We start from the raw sequence: 23,788 nt of genomic DNA, 5'->3' as shown, positions 1-23,788 counted from the left end.
TAATGAATCTAAGTGGAGACTGTTTCCTCTATAGCAACACTTGGGTAATTACTGAAAGTACACTCAGTGGAGCGTCAACAATATAGTATATCTAGAACCACTGCAGAGGCTCACAAACCCTTTTTCTAAAACACATATTTTGCAAATAAATGCAAAGCAGCTCCTGGATAGATTTATGAGCCTAGCATTCAGGGATTTTGGGAGAAGTGTTCTTGCGGTTCTGGAACCTTCCACAACTGTAATACAACAGCTGTTGAACACAAATTATCATTAAGGACTGTTGGAAGACTTTGTAAACTGATCTTAATATTTCTGCAATATGTGAGGTGTTAATACATCAATATTCTGATGTATTAATGTAAAAGACATATAGTACTTTGCTCTTTAGAATTGGCCAAACATTGAAATCACTGTCTTTTTGCCTTTGAATAAAAACTTGATATGAAATATGACTTTCATGGTCTCATTCCTGAAACACAGGTAGAACAAATTTCCTTCTAAAACATTCGTAAAACCATTTATGTGTAAACTGTTGAGTTGAATTTGTTAACTGTACTTTTTTGCAGTAGCCAATAATTTATGAAATTTAAGTTCAAAACTATAAGTGTCTTTGATACCAAGTCTGTACTGAAAAATGTGTCGGATTCATAAACACTTCTTATTGGCCATTGTGTTCACGCGCTCATCAGATATGTCTGTGATTGGCTTCAATGATCAACACACGGGAGCGTTTGAAAGCACACGGAAGTGTTTGAAAGCGTTTTAAAAGTGGAAGCGGGAGCGTTTGAAAGCTGCCGTCTATCAGTGGCCTGCTTTCAAACACTCCCATGTGTATCTGTGTAAGCGCTCGGCGAAGAGCGTCATTGATGTCTATTTACATTGATGTCTTCAATGTTTTTGAAGCGTTGATCTTTGTAGCCAATCACAGACATATCTGACGAGCGCATGAACACAATGGCCAATCGGAGGTGTTTCCGAATCTGCTCAACAGCGCTCAAAGCGGCACATTTTTAAAATTTCAGTACCGACTTGGTATCGAAGTCGGTACTTTTGACAACACTAAAAACTATTCGTGCCATACCCTGATTCACTATGGTAAGCCTAGAATAATAATTTAGAGATTGAAAAGAAACTTGCAATTTCATGTTTAAACCACAGATGGCAATAGAGACGTCAAAATTTAAGAACAGTTTTACACAGGTTTACACTTAAATCTCTTTTTTTAGATTTGTACTTAAAACAAGAAAATAGCTTGTCAAAAAATAATTGCCAATAGCGCAAGAAAATTAATCAATATTTTTCCTAAATACATTTAAGAAAGGTTGCCTTACCTTCAGATGGGTTTGGTCAATAACAGAGTGCTCCCCTTCATATGCAATGACCACCTTGTTTGACACAATCTGCGGCTCTGACAGGTAACCTTGCTTGAATATCTTAATCTTGAAAGTGCCCTGTGTGGACCAACCCTTAGCGTGCACACTGAAGGCAAAGGAATCTTTCGAGCTAAGGCTCTGGTCGTTGTGTTCGTAGGAAACCACACCCTTAGTCAGGTCCTCTTGTGTAAATGTGGAAGATTCAATTCCACTGACTATAATCCTACCATCACTGGGAGCAGAAGTCACATCATAAATGATCTCAGCTGCACTTCTGATGTCCATGTTGGTCTCTGCACTTAACAGACTGGTGTTCAGTGTCTTGGTGCTACCGTGGTCCATGACCACCATGGTATTGTTGGCTACATGTAGATAAGGGTCACCTGCTTGCACCTGAAGTACAGCTGTGGTCTTGTGCAAACCATCAGATACTTGAAGTTGGAATCGCTCACGATCTGCCCCATGGTGAACAAACAAAACCTTCCTGTCCCTCAGGTCAGCCTGGGTAAAGCGGTAGAGAGGCTGTGTTGGGTCTACTGAGGAGACGATGTTTCCTGAAAGAATTCCCACTCTCGCATAAACTAGTTGGGTGTCATTAAAGTCAGAGTCATCGTCTATGTACAGAATGTCATCAGTGGTTAATAAACGCTGGCCATTTCTGACAACATTAAAAGGTTTGTGAATTATCCTTTGAGGTTCATGTTCATTCCTGGACTGTATTGCAATGTTAAACACTCCCTTCAGTACCTCATGACCCTCATCTTGTCCACCATTGCCACCTCTTGAATCAAATGCCAGAAAGTTAAACTGGTCATGGCTTGTTTTCGATCCATCATGTTTGTAAATCAGCCTGTTCAAAGAAAGATCCTCATTGCTAAAGACCCGAATTGCACCCTCAAATCTTTGCTCACCGGGTGGAGAGTCTCTGATAAGACGACCATGTTTGGGATCTTGTGTTATTCTGTACACAAAGTCTGTTGAAGTGGAGGTTTGAACCCAGAGATATTCTTTATTTATGATGTTTTCCTTACCTTCCAGCACAACAAGTCTCTCGTTGGTTAGGACAGGAGCGTTAGAATCAGCCTTGATTTTGATCGGGAAGGTGTATTCTCTGGAGTACTGATCCTTTGCAAATACTTTGAACTGGAACTGATCCTCAGAGTCAACTGCTCTGCGGACACGAGGGCTGTAACTGATGAAACCATTCAAAATGTCTTGTTGGGTAAAGGTATCACCCTCAGACAAGTCTTTATCAAGCCGCATCAAGACTCCCTGGGCTGGGCATTTCAGAATCATGTACTGGACTGTTCTTGAATCAGTTTGGTCTATCCTCACAAAAGCTTGTAATTGCTCAGGCTTAATGACCTTTTGCTGCCCATCTTCAACTTCCAGAGGAACCATTTTAGCTATTCCCAAAATGGCAGGCATGATCTTGATGATAAATCTGTTGTCTGGGAGAATGACCTGTCCGAGCTGTGCACTGAAGTGAATAAACTCGGTTTCTATGCTGTTGTGATCAGCTGTGAGGTTGGGAATGTATTTCAGTCGGTTCTGCTCCAGATCAGACTGATGAAATAGTGTGACTCTTTTTGGTACCCCATTGTCTGATATCAACTGCAGTTCTCCAAATAGAAGTGGCTGAGTGATATTATAAACAACATCTCCAGTTTTTGGAGTTGCAGAAATGGCCAGATTTTGTATTCCAATAGGAGCACTGCTATCCTGAGTGATCACGAGGCCAGTATTTGTGACCAGACTAATCTGTGGCTGTGTGATGAGCAATTTAAATGTGCTTGACTGGCTAACCAAATCTCCATCTGAAACCTGCAGGGTAAGTCCAGGCACTTCTCCTCCCCTGTGAATGTAGTAGATATTTCCTTCTTTCAGTTGTCTACAGGTGAACTCTCTTAGACCAAATCCTGGCTGTTGAGCATTCTCCAGATATCCAGCAGAGGTAGGGTCCGAAGTGACTGTGACCTTAAGTTCATCACAACGATTATCTGAGTCTGAGATTTTGATGAGGTTTGGACTTAAACGTGTGCGCCCATTAGCTGTGATTGAGATGACACCTGCACTGAGCTGAGGGATGTCATTGACGGGGATGATCTCCACCGGTAGTACATATTGGCGTGCAACACTCAAGCACTCAGGGAGATTCGTTCCATGTGCAATGACCTCCAGTTGGATTTGATCTCCATACTTTTCATTGCCATCGTGGAGATACTTGATTTTCTTGTTTGCAACATCCAGAAGGGTAAACTTCTTTGAGTGTCTTGAGTTCATATCAATCTGTCCATACCAGGGATTGTTTAGCAGAGTAAAGATGATCTGAGATTGACGAACACCTGCAGAGTTTAGGTTAAATGTTGGGTTTAGGTTTAGTATGTCGACAATGGCTTCTCCTCCCTCAGGAACTAGCAGAGGAGTGATGTCCAGAAGCTTGGAAACATTGTGGAACATTTCTGGTAAGTCCTCTGTAGGGAAACAATGTCTTTCATCAGCATTGAAATCAACATATGTTATTCTTACTGGAGGCGAAGTTGTTGGCTCCAAATCATCATCATAAGTGGAGTAATCATATTCCCCTTCACATTTCACATGAATGTCTTTAGTTATCAGAGCGTCCTGCAGGCTTCTGCCTTTCTGATTCACTTTGATTTCTCCTAAACATCCAATAAAGGACTCAGTTGTGATCTCCTCCTCCACACGAGTTAAAAAGTCATCTTGAAACACATCCTTCATCTTCCTTTGAATGCCTCCCAGGTATAGGTTCCCCACTAGATCCAGGTTTTCTGTCTCATTAAGAGGGACTGAAACCAGTTGACTGTCCACATTTATCTGGAACTTGTTGGGGTCAATCTGAATGGTTACCCTGTGCCACTGATCGTCATCCACTTTGACTTTCACATTGTCCAGCACATACATCCCACTTCCCAGGTCGATTACACCTTTCAAGAACCCTCCTGCCATTCCAATTGCAATGAAGTCTGCCTGGTATCCTGGGTGGAAGAGCAACAAAGCATCCTCAATGGTCGTCTTCATAATCATCTCCAGACTACGGGAGTTTGAGCTAGGTCTGGTCCAAGTAGGGAAAGAGATGAATGAGTCCGGGCTGATAAAGCTTGTGGTGTCTCCATCCCCTGCCTCAAACTCGCTGCTGCAGGTCTCCTTGGTGTCATAGCATACTGGAGCCGCTGTAGCTAGAATATCGAAGTCATAAGACTCAAATACAACATTGCTCATGCACCCACGCAGGGAGGGCACAGCTGTGCTCAGGTACTCCACTTCCAGGTCTCTCACGCCTCCAAGGAACACGCCCTGGTCAATGTTCAGGTCCTCATCTGTACCCTCCATTGGGATGAAGGTTGTGTACAGGTTGTCCACAGCCATAGTAAGTTTGGAGTCTTTCAGAATGAGAGACACATGATGGTCCAGAAGGTTACTGAGCTGGAGACCCATGGAGGAGGCCAGAACCTTTTCTCCAGATCCCATGTCAATCCTAGCCTGTAAAGAGACACACAGAAACAAATTATTAAATAGCAAAAGTGGTTAAAAATAAGAAGTAAGTGACTTTTTCACAGGTTGCTGCCATGATGTTAGGGCAGAGGTCTTCAACCCTGCTCCTGGGGACCCACTGTCCTGCAGAGTTTGGTTCCAACCCTAATCAAACACATCTGAAGTATCTAATCCTGCTCTTCAGGATTGCTCGAAAACACACGGCAGATGTGTTAAAACAGGTTGGAAATAAAGTTTGCAGGATAGTGGGTCCCCAGGGGCAAGGTTGAAGACCTCTGTGTTAGGGTGTTGTGAGTGGTTAGCAGTGCACTGTTGTGCAGTTTCTAAGCTGTGTTTGTAGTACATTGCTATGCAATTGTAAGATGTTCTGGTTTGTTTCTAGTGGTATCATTTAAAGTAACATTCATGTCTGTATCACAGATGTGCCAGAGGAATTGCACACTTTAAAGGTTAATACTTGTCCTTGTTAGGAATAGGGTTTGTTCAAGAGTTTGGGGTTTCTTTGCTCCACAAGCACCACCTGTAAATCTTGTCTTAATATCTTATGCAATTTTGCATCTCAGGTACATTTATCTTGTTTAGACATTTTACTACAAAACAAGACAAAGGTACTGACTAAGAAGATGATTTTTCACAGTGCATTATACATGCATCCAATTGTGAAATTTGATACAGACTTTGCTGGATCAATCTACTATTTCAAACACTGTGTAGCCACTTAAACTGAAAATATCATACAGATCTCATTTCAGATCTGCAGCCTACAAAGATGAAAAAAGTAAATCTGAATGAATTGAATATGTCAGTAGAAATGCGTTTTTAATGACAAATCCTGCCACCGATGAAATAGTCTTGGTACCGTTTCATATAGCAGCATAATGCAGGCAGTTTGAGCGTCTGTGTTTATCTGTGCGGAGCGGGAGCCATTTTCTAGGGAGGCGACAGATGAAGAATAAATATCTCAGAGCAAACCAGTAACTCATTCTAGCTGTGGAAGCTTTTTCCATGTGTTGAGCTGAAAAACTGTGACGATCCTGTCATAGTGGAGCTGGAAGCGAATGTGAGTCATCCCTCTCACCACAAACCAAACGGCTGCTTCTCAAAAACTCACAAGAGATTTTCTCAGTGTGTGGCTCATTCTGGGGGCCTGAAATCTTGAAGGGCCATGAGAAAATACTGGAGTTTGTATTTATTTGTGTAGTCAGTCTGGGTTATGATCTGCAGTTTGAAGAATTGCACCCTGTGCTTTCTGATTTTACCAAATCTGATCTCTGTCTTTAGTCAATAAATAGTAATTTACAATCCAAAGCAATTTAACACATAAAGGGCATTCAGTCTGACAGTGAATTACAGCAACAAGGCTACTAGAAGTCATCTAATATTAATGAGGCGACTTTAGGTCACATGAACGGTAGTTGCTGATCGAAAAGTTTATAATCGACCCTCGAAGGATTTGAACCCAAAATGTATCTCACCTGTAATCTGCCATTGTAGAGCTCCAACGAGAGGTAATCTCTGTGTCCCGCAGCCAGTAGGAGCAGACCGCTTCGTCTGCCTGTTTTAAATTGGAGCGACACTTGAAAACTTGACAGATCCTGAGTGACATCTATTCGACAGTAGCTGTCCCCAAAATAGGAAGCTGCAAACACAGAAGAAGAAAGTGTTTTTTTATGTATTAGAAATATTTTAATAATGACGTGCACCATTAACGTGTGAATGTGGAAGTGGGAAGGCACACAGCAGATGGAAGTTTGAATTGAAAACTTTTCCAGCTGTCTTGTCAGCTGTTGTGTAGAAAAGACACTGTTCTGGAGAGCTCCAGCTTCGGCCCCATGAGAATGTTTATATAACTTCTTTGCTGCAGGATTCCCAGAGCTTACTGTAGTAATGTTCAGCTGTATGCTAATGTAGGCTAGCCACCTGCCTTGGACTGCAAATTTGATTTTTTTCTCAATTGCTTTCACTTCTTTATTAAATCATACACACATCACTCCTGGGCCGTATGTCAAGGAGATCCCCATTCCACTGAAGAGGTTTCCAGGGGCCAAATCAACAGTATCTACGCAACGATTACATTATACGGCCAGACTCATTGGGAAACCACTCCATGGAATTCTGGGACGGATCCAGAAATGGAACATTCTCACAGGAACTATGGTCAAACGTCTTGGTAGAGGGTCAGGAGTCAATTTATGACTCATTTAATTCCCTTATCCCAGATCATTTACAGTTTTTTTCCTCTCCTTGATAAAAATGTACCATGATTACATTAGTGTCCACCAATATACTATTGTTACACAACAAAAACATCACATATTAACTTATTATGGTTTTAAAGAAAGTAGTAGCAAGTACTGATCAAATTTACCATGGTAAATTTCTGTCCATGATAAATTAAGGTTAAAAATACTTCAGAAACATCACAATGATACATTCATTTGCATTAAAGGGATAGTTCACCCAAAAATGAAAATTATCCCATGATTTACTCACCCTCAAGCCATCCTAGATGTATATGACTATCTTCTTTCAGACAAACACAATCAGAGATTTAAAAATATCCAAGCTTTATAATTGTTGTGAATGGGGGGGCTACATTTTGAAGCAAAAAATAAAATGCATCCATCATAAAAGTAATCCATACAGCTCCAGGGGGTTAATAAAGGCCTTCTGAAGCGAAGTGATGGGTTTTTGTAAGAAAAATATCCATATTCAAAACTTTATAAATTCAAATAACGAGCTTCCGGCGGACATAATGTATGACGCAGGATGTAGGAGTAACGTAAGCTTAGACGCCTCTAGCGGTTCAAACAAATAGGGCTGTGCAACAATCTCAAGCTCCTCTTCTCTTATGTCGAAATCCTCTGACATTTCTCTTTAAAAACTCTGGTTTTAGTCTTCTATTCGTGACCGGTGTTTTGTTTTGCTCTATCCTCTGAGCTTCCACGTTCGTCATTACCATGCATACGGCTGTCTGCCGAAAGCTCGATATTATAGTTAATAAAGTTATAAATATGAATATTTTTCTTTAAAAAACCCATTGCTTCCCTTCAGAAGGCCTTTATTTACTCCCTGGAGCCGTATGGATTATATTTATGATGGATGGATGCATTTATTTCAAAATCTGCCCCCCCTTCACAACCATTATAAAGCATGGAAGAGCCAGGATATTTTTAAATATATCTCCGATTGTGTTCGTCTGAAAGAAGATGGTCATATACATCTAGGATGGCTTGAGGGTGAGTAAATCATGGGATAATTTTCATTTTTGGGTGAACTAACCCTTTAAAGGAATAGTTCACTCAAAAATAAAAACAATCTGTCAACATTTACTCACACTTGTTGAATGAATCATTTGATCAGGTTCACAAACCAGTCTGAATGATTAACTCGGGTATCTGATTCTTGAGTTCACTCACTCTTTTACTTGAACTCAATTATCCGGACATAGCAAATAACAGCTCTTTGGAAAGAAAGATTACCAGTAAATAGTGGCTTAAATTTCAATTTGTTCCTAACACAAAGCTATTGACACTTGGAAAACAATCATCTGGATGGAAAGTCTGGGTTTTGGAATGACATAAGGGCGATTAAATAATGCCAGATTTTTTTTTTAAAGTAAATTAGCTTACTTATTTATCCTAATAAATATCCTTAGAGTAGGCAGCATCTGAAATCATTCAGCAAAATTTACTATCATTAGCTAAAGCTAACTCCTAACTCATGGCAACCAGCCCAGTTGTGTTTCTGTTTGTTCTTCTGTACTCATGCACAAAGGAAATAAAATGATATGAGAGAACAGCACTTGATACTCAGCGTAAATAATGTTACAGTGAACTAAAACTCTCGGAGTAAACAATTTTAATGTTCCAAAACATCTATTTTATGAACAAAGACCCTCTTTAGAGTAATTGAAACACTCATTTGCACTCCGAGTGAGTGATGCATCAAAAGCATCAGAGATCTTCACAGTTCTCACAGATACGCCCAATATACATTTAGTCAATGCACTCCAAAAAACAAACACATAAATCTCGCCGAAAGAGCCAAACACAACAGGAGGCAGAACAAAACACTGAGGCTTATATGATCTCTCATACAATAATCTATAATGCTGAAAAGGTTGTAACATTTAGATCTGAGCCAGCCAAAGACTGTCCACACAGATCTGAGACCCTCAGATAGCATATAAAGCAGAGAAAACCCAAAGAGGCGAGATGAATTTTAATGAAGCTACATTTATCTGAAGCCTGTTAGTCTGATTTAGTTTATATCAGTGCTCAACGACCTTTGAAACACACTGGAGATATGCAAGGGCCAGAGAGAGAATAGATGGAATTAGCTGGGAATATTTCCCTCAGCTTTACGATCATCAGATCTGTTTTTGTTGGAATATTCACGGCGCACACGGGAAGCGGAATGGGCAACTGGAGCCCAAGGACTCTGAGGTTCAATCCGCCGTCGGTGCGCACTGAGCATGCTCAGACCAGAAAAGACACAAGGGCCACAGTGAGCCCAGCCAGCATGTATGAATCTGGAACCCATTACAGCTCTTTGAGGGGATTTTAAATGGGACACATGTGTTGAAGACCCCCAACCATTCCAGGATCCAACATGCGCCATACATTTAACCAAGACTCAGCTCAGCTCTTGTCTTTATAGGCCAGTCACGTCTCGTTGCGTGCTAAAAACATAGGCGGCAGGCTTTTGTTTGTATATGAGCATCATTATTATGTTGGTTAGTTGATTACAATACTCCATCAGTTTAATGCAAACGGCACATCTGTCTTTACACACCAGTTATTTTAAAGAGGGGAACACTGTTTGAAAAGAAAACCCACAGTGGAAAAATCGAGAGTGATGGCAGATTCGGACTTAAACATGGAATTTGTGTGTGCCAAAGTGGAATTACAAAATCTAATTGGCATTGGTGGAATAATAAATCCACTTAAAACCAACATGAAATCAAATTTACTGTATTAATACACATTCCGTGGACTTTTGTCTTCATTAAAATCAATAACTTGCTTCGCCTTTATAATGTCTTTTCTGCTCATGTGATGAATCCTTCTTACTTTTCAATCCCTTGACCTCCAAATCTTCTATGTAATGCCCACTTTGATTATCCAATAAATTCCTGTTGAATATCCTTTTTCATTCTGGAATATCTCTGATTATGGAAGTGTGTTCATGCATTTCAAATTGTCCTTTAAGGGCAAACTGCATGCTTCAACTATGGCCTAAAAGTACATACTTCGTTGGTGATGGCAAGTATGTAGTAAGTCAGAATGCTAGTATTGGACATACTACGACTAGATAAAGTAGTTAATCACACAACCATCAATTATGCTTTGTTAAAAATAAATAAATAAACTTCAATAAAGTGCAACAGTTGGGTTCCAGAAGTAAAAATCCCATTAAAGGATTAGTTCACTTTAAAATGAAAATTACCCCAAGCTTTACACAACCTCAAGTCATCCTAGGTGTATATGACTTTCTTCTTTCTGATGAACACAATCTGAGTTATATTAATAAATATCCTGACGCATCTGAGCTTTTTAATGGCAAAACTCAAGAAAGTGCATCTATCCATCATAAACGTACTTAACACGGCTCCGGGGGGTTAATAAAGGCCTTCTGAAGCGAAGCGATGCGTTTGTGTAAGAAAGATGTCCATATTTAACAAGTTATAAAGTAAAATATCTAGCTTCCGCCAGACCGACTTCCCTATTCAACTTTTTTCGTAAGTCGAATACGGAAGTCGTAGGACGTAGCGTAATCGTTTTGAACTGCGAGAGGTGCTACACTTTCTTCGTCAGTTGAATACGGAAGGCAGTCTGGCGATATTTTACTTAAATATGGATATTTTTCTTACACAAATGCATTGCTTCACTTCAGAAGGCCTTCTGAAGACCCCAGGAGCCGTGTGGAGTACGTTTATGATGGATGGAGGCACTTTCTTCAGCTCATACTCCCACTCATTGCCATTATGAAGCTCGGATGCATCAGGATATTTATTAATATATCTCAGATTGTGTTCATCTGAAAGAAGAAAGTCATATACACCTAGGATGGCTTGAGGGTGAGTAAATCTTGGGGTAATTTTCATTTTAAAGTGAACTAATCCTTTAATTTTCTCCATAGGGGATGGATTTTGAAGCCATTTGAAGCCATCAGCCCACATTATTTTAAATAATAATTTTCAACAGCGCAATTCCTGGTGAAAAACTACATTACCCATGAATCTGCAGAGAAATCTCTACCAATCAGAGAGTCGCGACAAGCAAATCGTGAATCAAACTACAAATATTTTTATGCATAATATGCATATATTGCTATAAATGTAAAATATATTGTTTCTATATATTTTAAATCAATATATTTCTCCATTATTTTAATTCAATATGAGTTCTTCATGAGATTGTAGTTCATCCCACATTAAAGCCATTATGTCTTTTTGTCAGATTTTTAAATACATTTTTGCTTGAAATCAAAGTTTGAAATGTTGAGATTCACATCGTAGCTGGTTGGATCGGTTCATGGCTCTTGTAAATTTAACTTGTAAATGAAGACATTTTTTAAAAAATCCTTATGGGAAAAATTAACGGCAAAAATACTTCCAGAGCCAAGGCCACTGAAAAAGTTGTTGGTAATATTAACCAATAAGCATGCTTGGATGCACACGAAAGTGCACTGGAAATAATATTAACACACTATGATTTGCGATGCACTCAACTTAATCTTGCATACTATGTAGCACAGAGAGTAAGTGAATTGGGTTGCAGTCCTGCTCTTTGATGTGACTTTTTAAGTCACACTTGCTTAATCATATGATGCTCCTATTGCTCTCGCATCCTTCGCCCTGGGAAACTGTGTGTTTGTGCGTGTGTATGTCCCTGGACGTCTGCCAGGGCAGATGGCGCTGTCGTGAGGACTGCTGCAGTCTGTATTTTTAGTGCTCAAAGGGAACTGAGTGGGTCTCTGTCTCCCCATCCTGTGAATGAATCAGACGCACCCTAGTTCCTCAAAATCGTCAGACATCCGGAACATTCACACGGAAGCAGAAACAACCGAAACCAGCGGAAGCAACCTGCTGTTTAATCAGCCAAACAAGAGATGTGTAGATCACAGGCAGAGGAACCAGACTGAAATAATCCATAATGAAGCATTTTTTTTTAATTTTTTTTAATCACAGTTATATTGTGTCTAGACCAAACCTCTCTGAAGGTGACCTTAACTCTCTTGCTCATTTGCCTCACGAATGATTTGTTGTCCACGGCTGCAGTCATGGGGAATAAACGGATCTCTCCGCAGATGAGCTCTGCGCCAGTAAAACGGGCCTGGACTCGATCCAGTCTCTGCACCGTACACCTGCTCTTATAATATGACCGTCTGAACTTTCACCTAAGCTTTCGTCCACAAATTACATTTACACAACTCCAAAAAAAAAAGAAGGAAAAAGAATACGGTTACTTCTGAAGAAAAAGAGTCACTGAACCAGTTCTGTTTGCATTCCGCCTGCACTATTCAAACAAACACAAATAATTAATATAAAATATCAATTTTTAAAAGCACATCTCAAATCATGGCAAACATCTTTTCATGTGTGATCTCCATGGTAACAACGAGTGACCATTATGTTTCCTAAAACAAACCGCTGAGCTGCCGGTAAGATTAAACATAGTAAATAGCGGTTTTGCTGATGATTTGTTCCTCTGGTTGTGTTGTAGTGGCTGTGTGTGTGTGTGTGTGTGTGTGTGTGTGAGAGAGAGGGATGGTTGTAATTACATCAATCTTAAAGCTGTGTTTTACTGGAGTCTCTCTATATAGACTCTGAGCTATTTGTGGGGATCTGTTGCTATGGCAGATCAAAAACAGCCTCTGCGTTGATCAAAGTCTGTCAAGATATTCTGAGATATTATTTTACAAGAAAATAAGGATGATGACACATCAGTAAACACGTAGGCCTATCATTTTTTTTTCTCCCTCAAAAAGCTATAGGCTATATGAAAAATAACAATGCTTCATAACTTGTTCTGAGCAACACATCCTTAATGAAATAGTAAAAAAAATGTAATAAAGTAATATTACTTTATCATTCATGCCCTCTACATCATAAAAAGCACGTCAAGATGCATCACGCATGCCATATTTGAATATACATGAATATGAGATTTGAGTGTTATATTGCTGAAGGGGAGGTTTTCAGCAAATGACAACTTAAAATTCATTCTAGCGCACAAGGAGTATCCCTATTAACTACTTTTATGACAACTATGCGTTCTACAGCCAGTCCACATTCACTTATGGCTTCACTTAAAGGATTAGTTCACTTTCATATAAAATTTTCCTGATAATTTACTCACCCCCATGTCATCCAAGATGTTCATGTCTTTCTTTCTTCAGTCGAAAAGAAATGAAGGTTTTTGAGGAAAACATTCCAGGATTTTTCTCCTTATAGTGGACTTCAATGGCAAACAAATGTTCGCCTTCTAAGTGCTTCCGCCAAAACCGCATTTCCGTATTCTCCAAAAAGTTTACGCTGTATGTCCTACGTCTTCCCTATTCAACTTACGGAACAAACGCAGCGCCAGTTACATTTTTTCTGTAAGTTGAATAGGGTAGGCGTAGGACATACAGCGTAAACTTTTTGGAGAATACGGAAATGCGGTTTTGGCGGAAGCACTTAGAAGGCGAACATTTGTTTATATAAAGCATATACATTTACATTTTTTTCGAAAATGACGATCGTTTTGCTAGATGAGACCCTTATTCTTCGTCTGGTGTCATTTAAAGCCCTTTGAAGCTGCACTGAAACTGACATTTGGACCTTCAACCGTTTGGAGGCCATTGAAGTCCATTATAAGGAGAATAATCCTGGAATGTTTTCATCAAAAACATTTCATCTTAATTTCTTTTCGACTGAAGAAAGAAAGACATGAACATCTTGGATGACATGGGGGTGAGTAAATTATCAGGACAATTTTATATGAAAGTGAACTAATCCTTTAAGCCAAGACAATGAATGCAGAATAATTCCTTACAGATCAAGAATTGAATCAGTGTGTAACTTTGTTCCTGATAGAATGACTGAACGAATAATACACCTACACCTATTTGGGTATGCACAAAAACACACAGTTTTTGTGTGTGTCCCTTTAAATGCAAATGAGCTGCTGCTCCCGGCCCGCTTTCCAGAAGAGGGCGGAGCTTTAACAGCTCGCGCTTCGGTTGCTCAACAACAACAAAGCTGGAGAATCTCACGCAGCCAAAATGAGGATTGTCAGTAACGGTGTTCAGCCTTACATTGTTCAAACCGGAGTCGGACACTGATGGAGAGACTCAGGAAGAAGTTACAACTTTTAGAATGAAACTGGACGGTTCTGAATGGTTAGTTGATAAATTTATGTAGTTGCTGTTGAGTTGATTCAACTCATCGACTAGCATGTGCCGTCATGTTAATCTTTTGTGCAAATCCAGCATTGAATTGACCCTCGTTTGTGAATCAGTCCGGTGTAAAATGATGGCATGGTAACAACACTCTACTACAACAACTCTTCCTCTTCTCTAAAGCAGCCCAACATGGCCTCACCCCCTTTGTTGTGTTCTCGGGGGCGGGTTTATGTAAATTTGGGGGTTTGTGATGTCACCAACCCGGGAAGAAGCTCGTTGTAGTCCTTAAACAGCGAATTCTGTAAAAGAAAATATCTTCCTTTGCATTGAACTTTGAGCATCGTAACTTTGCAGATGTTGTTTATGCTCAAACAGCAACATTACACACTAACTAAAGTTAAAAAAGTACAATCATAACCAAGGACCCCTTTAATTGTTTTATTACTGAACAAATCAGCTTTTGAACGAATCAGCATTTGAACAGATCGGTTGAGTGAATGATTCATTAATTCACACACAGGCTGTGTCTAAAATCGCCCCCTATACCCTCATTCACTATTCCCTACATTAATATATCCACTAATGTAGTCCCCTAGAAGGAGTGAATGAATTCAGACACTGAGCACGCCAGAAGGGCTGAAATTTTGTAGTCACATTGGAGCAGCAGTTTGGAAAATGACTGGATGGATGATTCAGCTGTGGCGACATCTTCTGGCGAGACGCGGGACTTCATTTGGAGCATGACTCTCACAGTGCATTATGGGTATTCTCTAGTCTAGTCGTTGAGCGTAAATCGGTTATACGCTCGTTATTGCAGTGCATTGTGGGATTGAATGAGTGCACTTGATAACGTCCATAATGGTTTCGAACACCACTACAAATGACTGTCCCCTCAAAGAGTATTGGGGACGATTTCGGACACAGCCATACAGTCAGTAGTTTCGTTCTTGAATGAATCCATGTTTTGAACGAATCGGTTGAGTAAATGATTCATTCTTAAAGACAGTTGCTGGTTGCCACCTGGTGGCTTAACGATGTAACCTGCAGAAAATACACTAATTAATCTCCACCAATAATACAAGAGCATACTAGCATATTACTCTTAGTATTCTTGCATTTATTTAGTGTATGTCATTAGTATATGTCTACAGTATATATTACATAAATATTATTAAAAAAAAATCTAGTTTTCCATGATTTGGCCCCTTTAAACTTAGTAGTTTTTCTTACAGAGGATTTGAAGTTATAAAAGTGCTGTTTGGACGCTGTCAGAGATTATTCCATGAGCTGAGCTGAAGATGTTTCTCAGGGGTAATGGCAGACAAAAGCTGTTTTACAGAACCCTGAGCACACGTAACTGAACTCAAATGTACTGTTGACCCACAGAGGTTCAGTTCTATTCCCTTCCCTCACATTTCACTCAGATATCGCTCCTCTCTTCTCTCAAACACAAGCTCAGGGGGAATTACTGCACCGTTTCCACAGCACGCTGCTGACAATGATATTAATTAAACCATCTCAACCTTACACAAATGCGTGTAATACAAACAGCGTGCACACATTCTCACACATATACGAGCCAGCACTGCATGAGAAATCACCACTCTGTGCTTAAACATGAAGCGTAATTGCAGATGTGCCTAAAATACACTGAACACAAACAGAGAGGAGAGACAAAAGTGATTATAAGAGGCTGAGAAGAGTCTGTTTCATGTGAGAGGTAAAACACTGAACGTGTTGATACTGTTAAAGAACAAATTCTTAAAGGAGTCATTTCATGCTAAACAAGAATTACCTTGTTCTTACAAAATTAAACCATTTGAAAACTGAGGAAATACTCTTAACGTTCACAATGGATCAGTAAAAAGTTACATTAACTTGATCCTATTGAGTATTTAAAGGGGTAGTTTTTTTTTTTTTACTTTAATTAGTGTGTAATGTTGCTGTTTGAGCTTAAACAACATGCTCAAAGGGATATTTTCTTTTACAGAAATCGCTTTTTAAGGACTACAACAAACGGCTGGTAGGGATTACAACAAGCTTCTTCCTGGGTTGGCGACATCACAAAACCTAAAATTTACATAAACCCCGCCCCCAAGAACACAACAAAGGGGGTGAGGCCATGTTGGGCTGCTTTAGAGAAGAGGAAGTGTTGTTGTAGTAGAGTGTTGTTGACATGCCGTCATTTTACGCCGGACTGCTTCACAAATGAGGGTCAATTCAACGCTGGATTTGCACGAAAGATGAACATGACGGCACATGCTAGTGGATGAGTTGAATCAACTCCACAGCAACTACATAAATTTATCCACTAACCATTCTGAAACGTCCAGTTTCATTCTAAAAGTTGTAACTTCTTCCTGAGTCTCTCCATCAGTGTCGACTCCGGTTTGAACAATGTAAGGCTGAACACCGTTACTGACAATCCTCATTTTGGCTGCGTGAGATTCTCCAGCTTTGTTGTTGTTGAGCAACCGAAGCGTGAGCTGTTAAAGCTCCGCCCTCTTCTGGAAAAGGGACTAGGAGCAGCAGCTCATTTGCATTTAAAGGGACACACACAAAAACAATGTATTTTTGCTCACACCCAAATAGAGGCAAATTTGACAAGCTATAATAATTGATCTGTGGGGTATTTTGAGCTGAAACTTCACAGACATTCTGGGGACACCAGAGACTTATATTACATCTTGTAAAAGGGGCATTATAGGTCCCCTTTAACAACTTGGTGGTGGTTACATATACATTTACATATTTAGCCTGTTTAATTCATTCTAACAGTAAGTGAGAGTGAGAAAAGTGGTCAAGAAAACTAAATTACAGGCATTTTTGGTGCAAGAAAGCTATAATAAGTGGACTAAAGTGGCCTTAATGATGTCACCAAAAGGAAAAGTCATTTTAAAAGCACAGAAAAGTATTATATTTTGATGAAAGTTACATTTTTCTAATCACATGCACTGATGAATCTCGCATAATAAGACCAAGAAGAACATCTTAAAACAGAAATACATTTGTGTGCTAGAAACCATGTATGTTTGATCCTAAAGGTCAGAGCTCTGGATTCTGCTGCTGAACAGGAAGTGGGGGAAGGTAAAAGGTACGAGGGGTACATTTCTCCTCACAATTCAATTCCAAATTTTTTCTTCTCTCTCTCTGCTCAGTGAATAAAATGACCTAGAAAATGTGTCTTAATGTGCAGACGTCATAAACGACTGTTATTGCGCTCCGCAGGAGCTGAGGCCCATGTTTGGTTTGCAGTAGCTCATGTCCAGAGAATGAGGGAACAAGCTGAATTATTTTCCCTAGCGTACACGTAGCACTTTCAGATGCTCCCAGCAGAATATTTAGAAGCTGACGTTAGATTCACCGCAGCAGTGCGAGAAAATGCCCCGTTGGCATGATGTCACCTGCATGCAAAAGGGAGATATTGGCTGCGTCTGAAATCGCATGCTTTCTTGAGTAGGTACTTATTTTGAATAAGCAATTACTTCACAACCGTGAAAAAAAGTACTATGAATGTGTGTAGTATGAAAGCAATTCGGACATACTAAATTTGACATGTTGTCACTGTCATGTGACCTATCAGCGTCAGCCATTCACAAATCCTCTCCCGTGGCCTCATGGGATAGAAAAGTGTCCAACATATGCACACTTCAGAATCTCCCCAGAAGTTGTAGGTCATCAGGGTCATTTTTGCCTACTCTTTTATGAATACTGTGAATTCGGACATACTCCTTTTGTCAGATATTGTTTTTCGCCTACTATATAGTAAGGAAGTATGTGATTTCGGATGCAGCCATTTTGAGGGGTAAAAATCTCACAGTCTGTGAATGGAGTTCTTAAACACACATGAACTCTTTTTGCCCGGATGCTTCTTTCTGACCTTAAAACGTGACCTTTGACCTGGCCTGCTGCAGTGTCGAGAAACAGTCCCATGGGAGCAAACCTCACAAACTTCCTTTAACTCAAGTTCTACAGCTTTCAGACTGAGCAAAAGTTGAGTGACAATGTATTTTCCTTGCAAAAGAGAACATTCACAATGCATTTAACATCCATTATGACAACTATTTCCAAAAGTATAATCATTAAGATCGTGAAAAATATGATATGATATAATGGTGTTTGCTAAGGCAGCTACTAAAGCAATTACTATATACTTAAGTATATACACACACGCTCAGTTTCACAGACAAGGCTTAAGCCTATTCCCAGACTAAAATGCACGTTTGAGCTGTTTTACCTGAAAAGCAAATACGTCAGTGCCATTGTTTTGTCTCAAGATTCACACCAGTAATGTTTTTTTCTAAGGCAAATTTATAAAAGCTACTTAAATGTCCTAATTGAACTAAGGCCTAATCCTGGCTTAATCTAAGCCCTGTCTGTGAAACCAGGCCTTAGTGTGATTTAAACAAATCCCTAATCCTAAATATTAAAATTAGGGCACATTACCCATCCCGTTGTGCTGCAGACATGCATTAGCTCAAATTGTGATGCTTGTTGAGGAGAGGTTTGCTACTGCTTTTCTTAGTTATCTTTCTTTTTCTATAAAACTGGCAAAAAAACTACATTTTTCACAAAGTTGATTAACATTATTTTTTCTTTGACAAGTCATTTTGGTGATGGAGAAGATTATTATTATTTGATTGAAGACTATGAAAACAATTTTTTTCTTTTAAAATAACATGCACTGCTGATTTGTGCACAATAAGACCAGAAACCTTGATTAAGGAAATAAATAGTGCTGATTTCGATTTCATGATGCCTTTAAAGGAGCTGTACTCAGATGTGTTACATAACCATTGTGTAAATATTGACTCTCGATGTGTCTCGTCGTGTGGGGAACACGTCGAACAACGCAAGCCTTGTGCTGTTAGCATGAGGTCAATTCCTGATTTCTATCAACTCGTCGTTGCGTGAAACACTTCATTCAGATACCAATCTCTCACATAAATCACCTCGTTAATGTCGATGTGGAGCGACTTAAACACTGACAACTGAACCTTTATGCTTGTAAATGTACGTGTGTGTGTTTGTGTGTGCAGGAATTCCTCTGGGCTGTAAGAATAAGTGCTGGAGTGTTTGATCAGAGAGACCGATCTGACACCCAGAATTCACACACACACATATTTGTTTTTCTGTAATAGTGGGGACTTTCCATGTTTTATACTAAACTAATAATATTTTCTGCCCCCTAACTCAACCCCTAAACCTCAAACAAAAGTTTCTGCACTTTTAAATTTCTGCATTATCCGTTTTAGCGGTTCTCTCTAGATATAGGATAAAAAGAGTATAAATGTAATACAATTAAATACCTGTGCAAAAGTTACCATTGCTCTCTATGGCATCGCTAGATGGTTGTCACATTTGATGTGGTGTTCTGAGCAGTCACTAGGATGTTGCTAGGTGGTTGCCAGGGCATTGCTATGCTGTTGCTAGAGGGTTTTGAGGTGTTAACCCTTGTTTGCTTGTCACTATGCATTTGCTATGGTGTTCTGAGTGTTTTATCTCATTGCTATGCAGTTGCTGTGGTGTTCTGAGCAGTCACTAGGGTGTTGCTAGGTGGTTGCCAGGGCGTTTCTATGCTGTTGCTAAAAGGTTTTTAGGTGTTAACACATGTCTGGGTGTCGCTATGCATTTGCTATGTTGTTTTGAGTGTTTTTTATCTTATTGCTATGCAGTTGCTGTGGTGAGCAGTCACTAGGATGTTGCTATGTGGTTGCCAGGGCGTTGCTATGTGGTTGCTAGAGGGGATTGATGTGTTAACCCTTTTCTGGGTGTCACTATGCGTTTGCTATGTTGTTCTGAGCGGTCACTAGGATGTTCCTAGGTGGTTGCCACGGTGTTGCTATGCGGTTGTTAGAGGGTTTTGATGTGTTAACCCTTTTCTGGGTGTTGCTATGCATTTTCTATGTTGTTCTGAGTGGGTTTTTTTTATCTCATTGCTATGCAGTTGCTGTGGTGTTCTGAGCGGTCACTGGGATGTTGCTAGGTGGTTGCTAGGGCGTTGCTATGTAGTTTCTAGAGGGTTTTGATGTGTTAACCCTTGCCTGGGTGTTGCTATGCATTTGTTATGATGTTCTGAATGTCTTTTTACTTCATTGCTATGCAGTTGCTGTGGTGTTCTGAGCAGTCACTATGATGTTGCTAGGTGGTTTCTAGAGGGTATTGATGTGTTAACCCTTGCCTGGGTGTCACTATATATTTGTTATGGTGTTCTGACTGTTTTTTCTCATTGCTATGCAGTTGCTGTGGTATTCTGAGCGGTCACTAGGATGTTGCTAGGTGGTTGCCAGGGTGTTGCTATGCAGTTGCTAGAGGGTTTTGAGGTGTTAAGCCTTGTCTGGATGTCGCTATGCATTTGCTATGTTGTTCTGAGTGTTTTTTGTCTCATTGCTATGCAGTTGGTGTGGTGTTCTGAGTGGTTGCTAGGACGTTGCTAGGTGGCGGCTTACTAGGCAAAGAGTTCAAGTTCTTCCTTCAATGCCAGTCCATTTAATACAAAAATACAGTCCATTTGATCAAAAAAAGATATGATCAATATGTCATAGCAACATTTTTCCATTACTTTAACTCATCAAAATAATTTAACCCGTTTCACTTCGTTTTTTAAGTTATACAAGATTCAGCTAGGCAAGGTTTTAAAAATGAGTTGAAATTACTTGTAGACAATTAATTGACAATGTAGCCCACATGCCATAATTCAGTCTGATTTAATTGCAAACCTCACCTTAATAAGCCACATAACTTGAGTTATCATTCATGTTCATAGCATAAACAGTGCAGGACTAAAATTAAATTATACTTTAGGAGTTTGTTCAGATCTCAGGGCCCAAGTATGATTAATAGATACAGTGAATCTTGCCTTAGCATACTGCACCAAAAAAACCTTTTCCAGGAGTGCAGAGTGATTCAGCGTTTGTGTGTGTGTGTGTGTGTGGGAAAACCACTGGGGTTTAATTATAATCAGAGACTGTTTCTAATCCGCAAGGTTTACTTGTCTGATTTTAAGGCAGTAGAGATGAGATGGTTCTGCTAGCTCAGGGCTCGCAGAGTATCAAACTCTCACTGATGTCGGGGTAATGGTTTAAACATGTGGCTCGGCTGGAGATCACCGCAGAGGAGGTGTGTGTGTGTGTGTGTGTGGAGAGAGGTGTGTGTGTTTAAACCTAGCCTGTTGAATGTCAGCGTCTCCTCAAGGTGCCCTTTAAACACCCTTAGTTCTCTCTTTAGCCGAAAAACACAGCCTTTTATCATACAACACATTCAACATATACTGGCCTCTGAGATCCACTGTGTGGGTGACTGATCTCGAAGACAGATGCTTGTACAGTCCTCATATGGTGTAAAACAGACGCATACATCTATAACACACTGTAAAAGTCAAAGCAGACAGGAGTGTGTTTTTATGCATTTCTGAGCATAGATGAAATTTTCAGCCCATCTCACGATCACCTCATCGATGCGGCCCCAGACAGATGAGGACGAATATCTGCCGGGAGATGCCGAACATGAGGAGAGTCAGAAATGGGAAGGCGAAGAGCAAAGACATAAATAATAATGCCGGCATCTGTGAATTTTCTAATATACGAGTTCGAGAATCGTAATTACGATGCGTTCAAGTGATTCAAGTCTAAATAAAATAGAATCACTGGATATTTCTTTCTGTCTTTGGTTTCCTAATAAGACAAGAAGATTTTTAGTGTGTAATTCATGGTTATCTACTGTGTGTCCTTTATCATCTGCCATATACCGAATTTTTGGGAAAATTGTCAAAAATGCTGTGGGGTGGCTGGCAACTTTTAAAAAAAAACACTGGTGGGGAAAGAGTTAAGAAAAGGATTCTCTGCAGGATGCCTCCCATTTATTAAAAGATGCTCACTAGGTTTTAAAGCTCTAGTCTTCTGTAGGTCTCTCTCCTGTTTCTGGTGTAGATTAGCGTGAAGGATGTCTCCTGCCCATAGGAGGGACTATAAATCAGCCTAATTCTGAGGAGACATTCAAAGCTCCCACAGGTCCTGTTATCCTTCACTGGTCTCTGCTTTGCCTTCACTATATATTAAACACACACACATATGGGTGACCCCTGGTGTTCACTGACCTGTAGGGGTCACATGTCATGTTTTAGGCCTATAACTGTAGCCACTGCTGCTGACACACTCGTATGTTTCACATTATGAGGATAGATTACAATGATCAACTGCAGAAAAGCCTTCAGGAATGAAGCAGGAACCACAAAATACACCCTGGAACTGTAATTACTGTGACAAAGATCTTTCTGGACTTTCCTGGCTGTCTTTGTGTTTACAAAATATGTCATGAACAAGTCATCCATCCATTCATCCATCCATCCATCCATCCATCCATCCATCCAATTTTCTTGGTGGTCTTTGAGTTTACAAAATATGTCATGAATATCTATCTATCTATCTATCTATACAACTTTCTATTCATCCATCAATCCATCAAATCAATCAATCAAACAATCAATCTTCATTGATCCATTCATCCATCCATCAATCAATAAATCAATCAATCGATCGATCAATCAATCAATCTTCATCAATCCATCCATCATTAATCAATCAATCAATCAATCAATCAATCAATCAATCCATCCATCCATCCATCCATCCATCCATCCATCCATCCATCAATCAATCTAACTTTCTTGGTCTTTGTGTTTACAAAATATGTCATGAACAAGTAATCCATCCATCCATCCATCCATCCATGAATCCATCCATCCATCCATCTGTCCATCTGTCCATCTTTCCGTCTGTCTGTCTGTCTATCTATCTATCTATCTATCCATCAAACTTTCCAACAATCAATCCATCCATCCATCAATCAATCAATCAATCAATCAATCAATCAATCAATCCATTCATTCATCCAATCAATCAATCAATCAATCAATCAATCAATCAATCAATCAATCAATCAATCCATAATCAATCAATCCATCCATAATCAATCAATCCATCCATCATCAATCAATCATCCATCATCAATCAATCAATCCATCCATCATCAATCAATCAATCCACCCATTAATCAATCCATCAATCCTTTCATTCATCAATACTTACATCATCCATCCATCCATCCATCCATCCATCCATCCATCCATCCATCATCAATCGAGCCATCCATCCATCCATCTACCCATCCACCAACCAACAAATCAATCAATCAATCAATCAATCAATTCATCCAATCAATTCATCAATCAATCAATCAATCAATCAATCAATCAATCAATCAATCCATCAATCCATCAATCAATCAGGCCAGACCAGACCAGCAAACAGCAAACCTTTTTCATGCTCCAACAATAACATTCCACAATAAAGAAAGCTGAAAATGCAAAAAAGTATAATAGGACCCCTTTAAATGTAGTTCAGTTTTGCTCACTAGGGTTTAAAACAGACTGACAGTGTTCTCAATGTTCTCAAATCAGAAGATCTAAGCTTACAGGACAGATCATTCTTATCGAATGTGGATCTTTT

At 39.7% G+C, this 23,788-nt stretch overlaps 1 protein-coding gene across 20 annotated transcripts in view; it reads right to left on the bottom strand.

Annotated features, from left to right (window-relative positions):
• The window catches only part of cspg4 (chondroitin sulfate proteoglycan 4), a 64,149-nt gene that overhangs the window by 22,115 nt on the left and 18,246 nt on the right, over positions 1-23,788 (bottom strand). For all 20 annotated transcript variants that reach the window (XR_007928486.1, XR_007928488.1, XR_007928490.1 and 17 more), the window contains exons 2-3: positions 6,365-6,528; positions 1,332-4,877 (exon numbers count right to left, since the gene is read on the bottom strand). Coding sequence is in view for 1 of the 20 variants with exons in the window: in XM_051885278.1 (XP_051741238.1) it covers positions 1,332-4,877; positions 6,365-6,528 (3,710 nt within the window). In the remaining 19 variants the exon portion in view is untranslated. The remainder of the gene's footprint in view (positions 1-1,331; positions 4,878-6,364; positions 6,529-23,788) is intronic.

This window comes from Ctenopharyngodon idella, chromosome 24 (assembly GCF_019924925.1).
Source record: "Ctenopharyngodon idella isolate HZGC_01 chromosome 24, HZGC01, whole genome shotgun sequence".
NCBI classification, from domain to species: domain Eukaryota; kingdom Metazoa; phylum Chordata; class Actinopteri; order Cypriniformes; family Xenocyprididae; genus Ctenopharyngodon; species Ctenopharyngodon idella.
The sequence above is the reverse complement of the archived record's forward strand: the minus strand, read 5'-3'. Positions and strand labels throughout refer to the sequence as shown.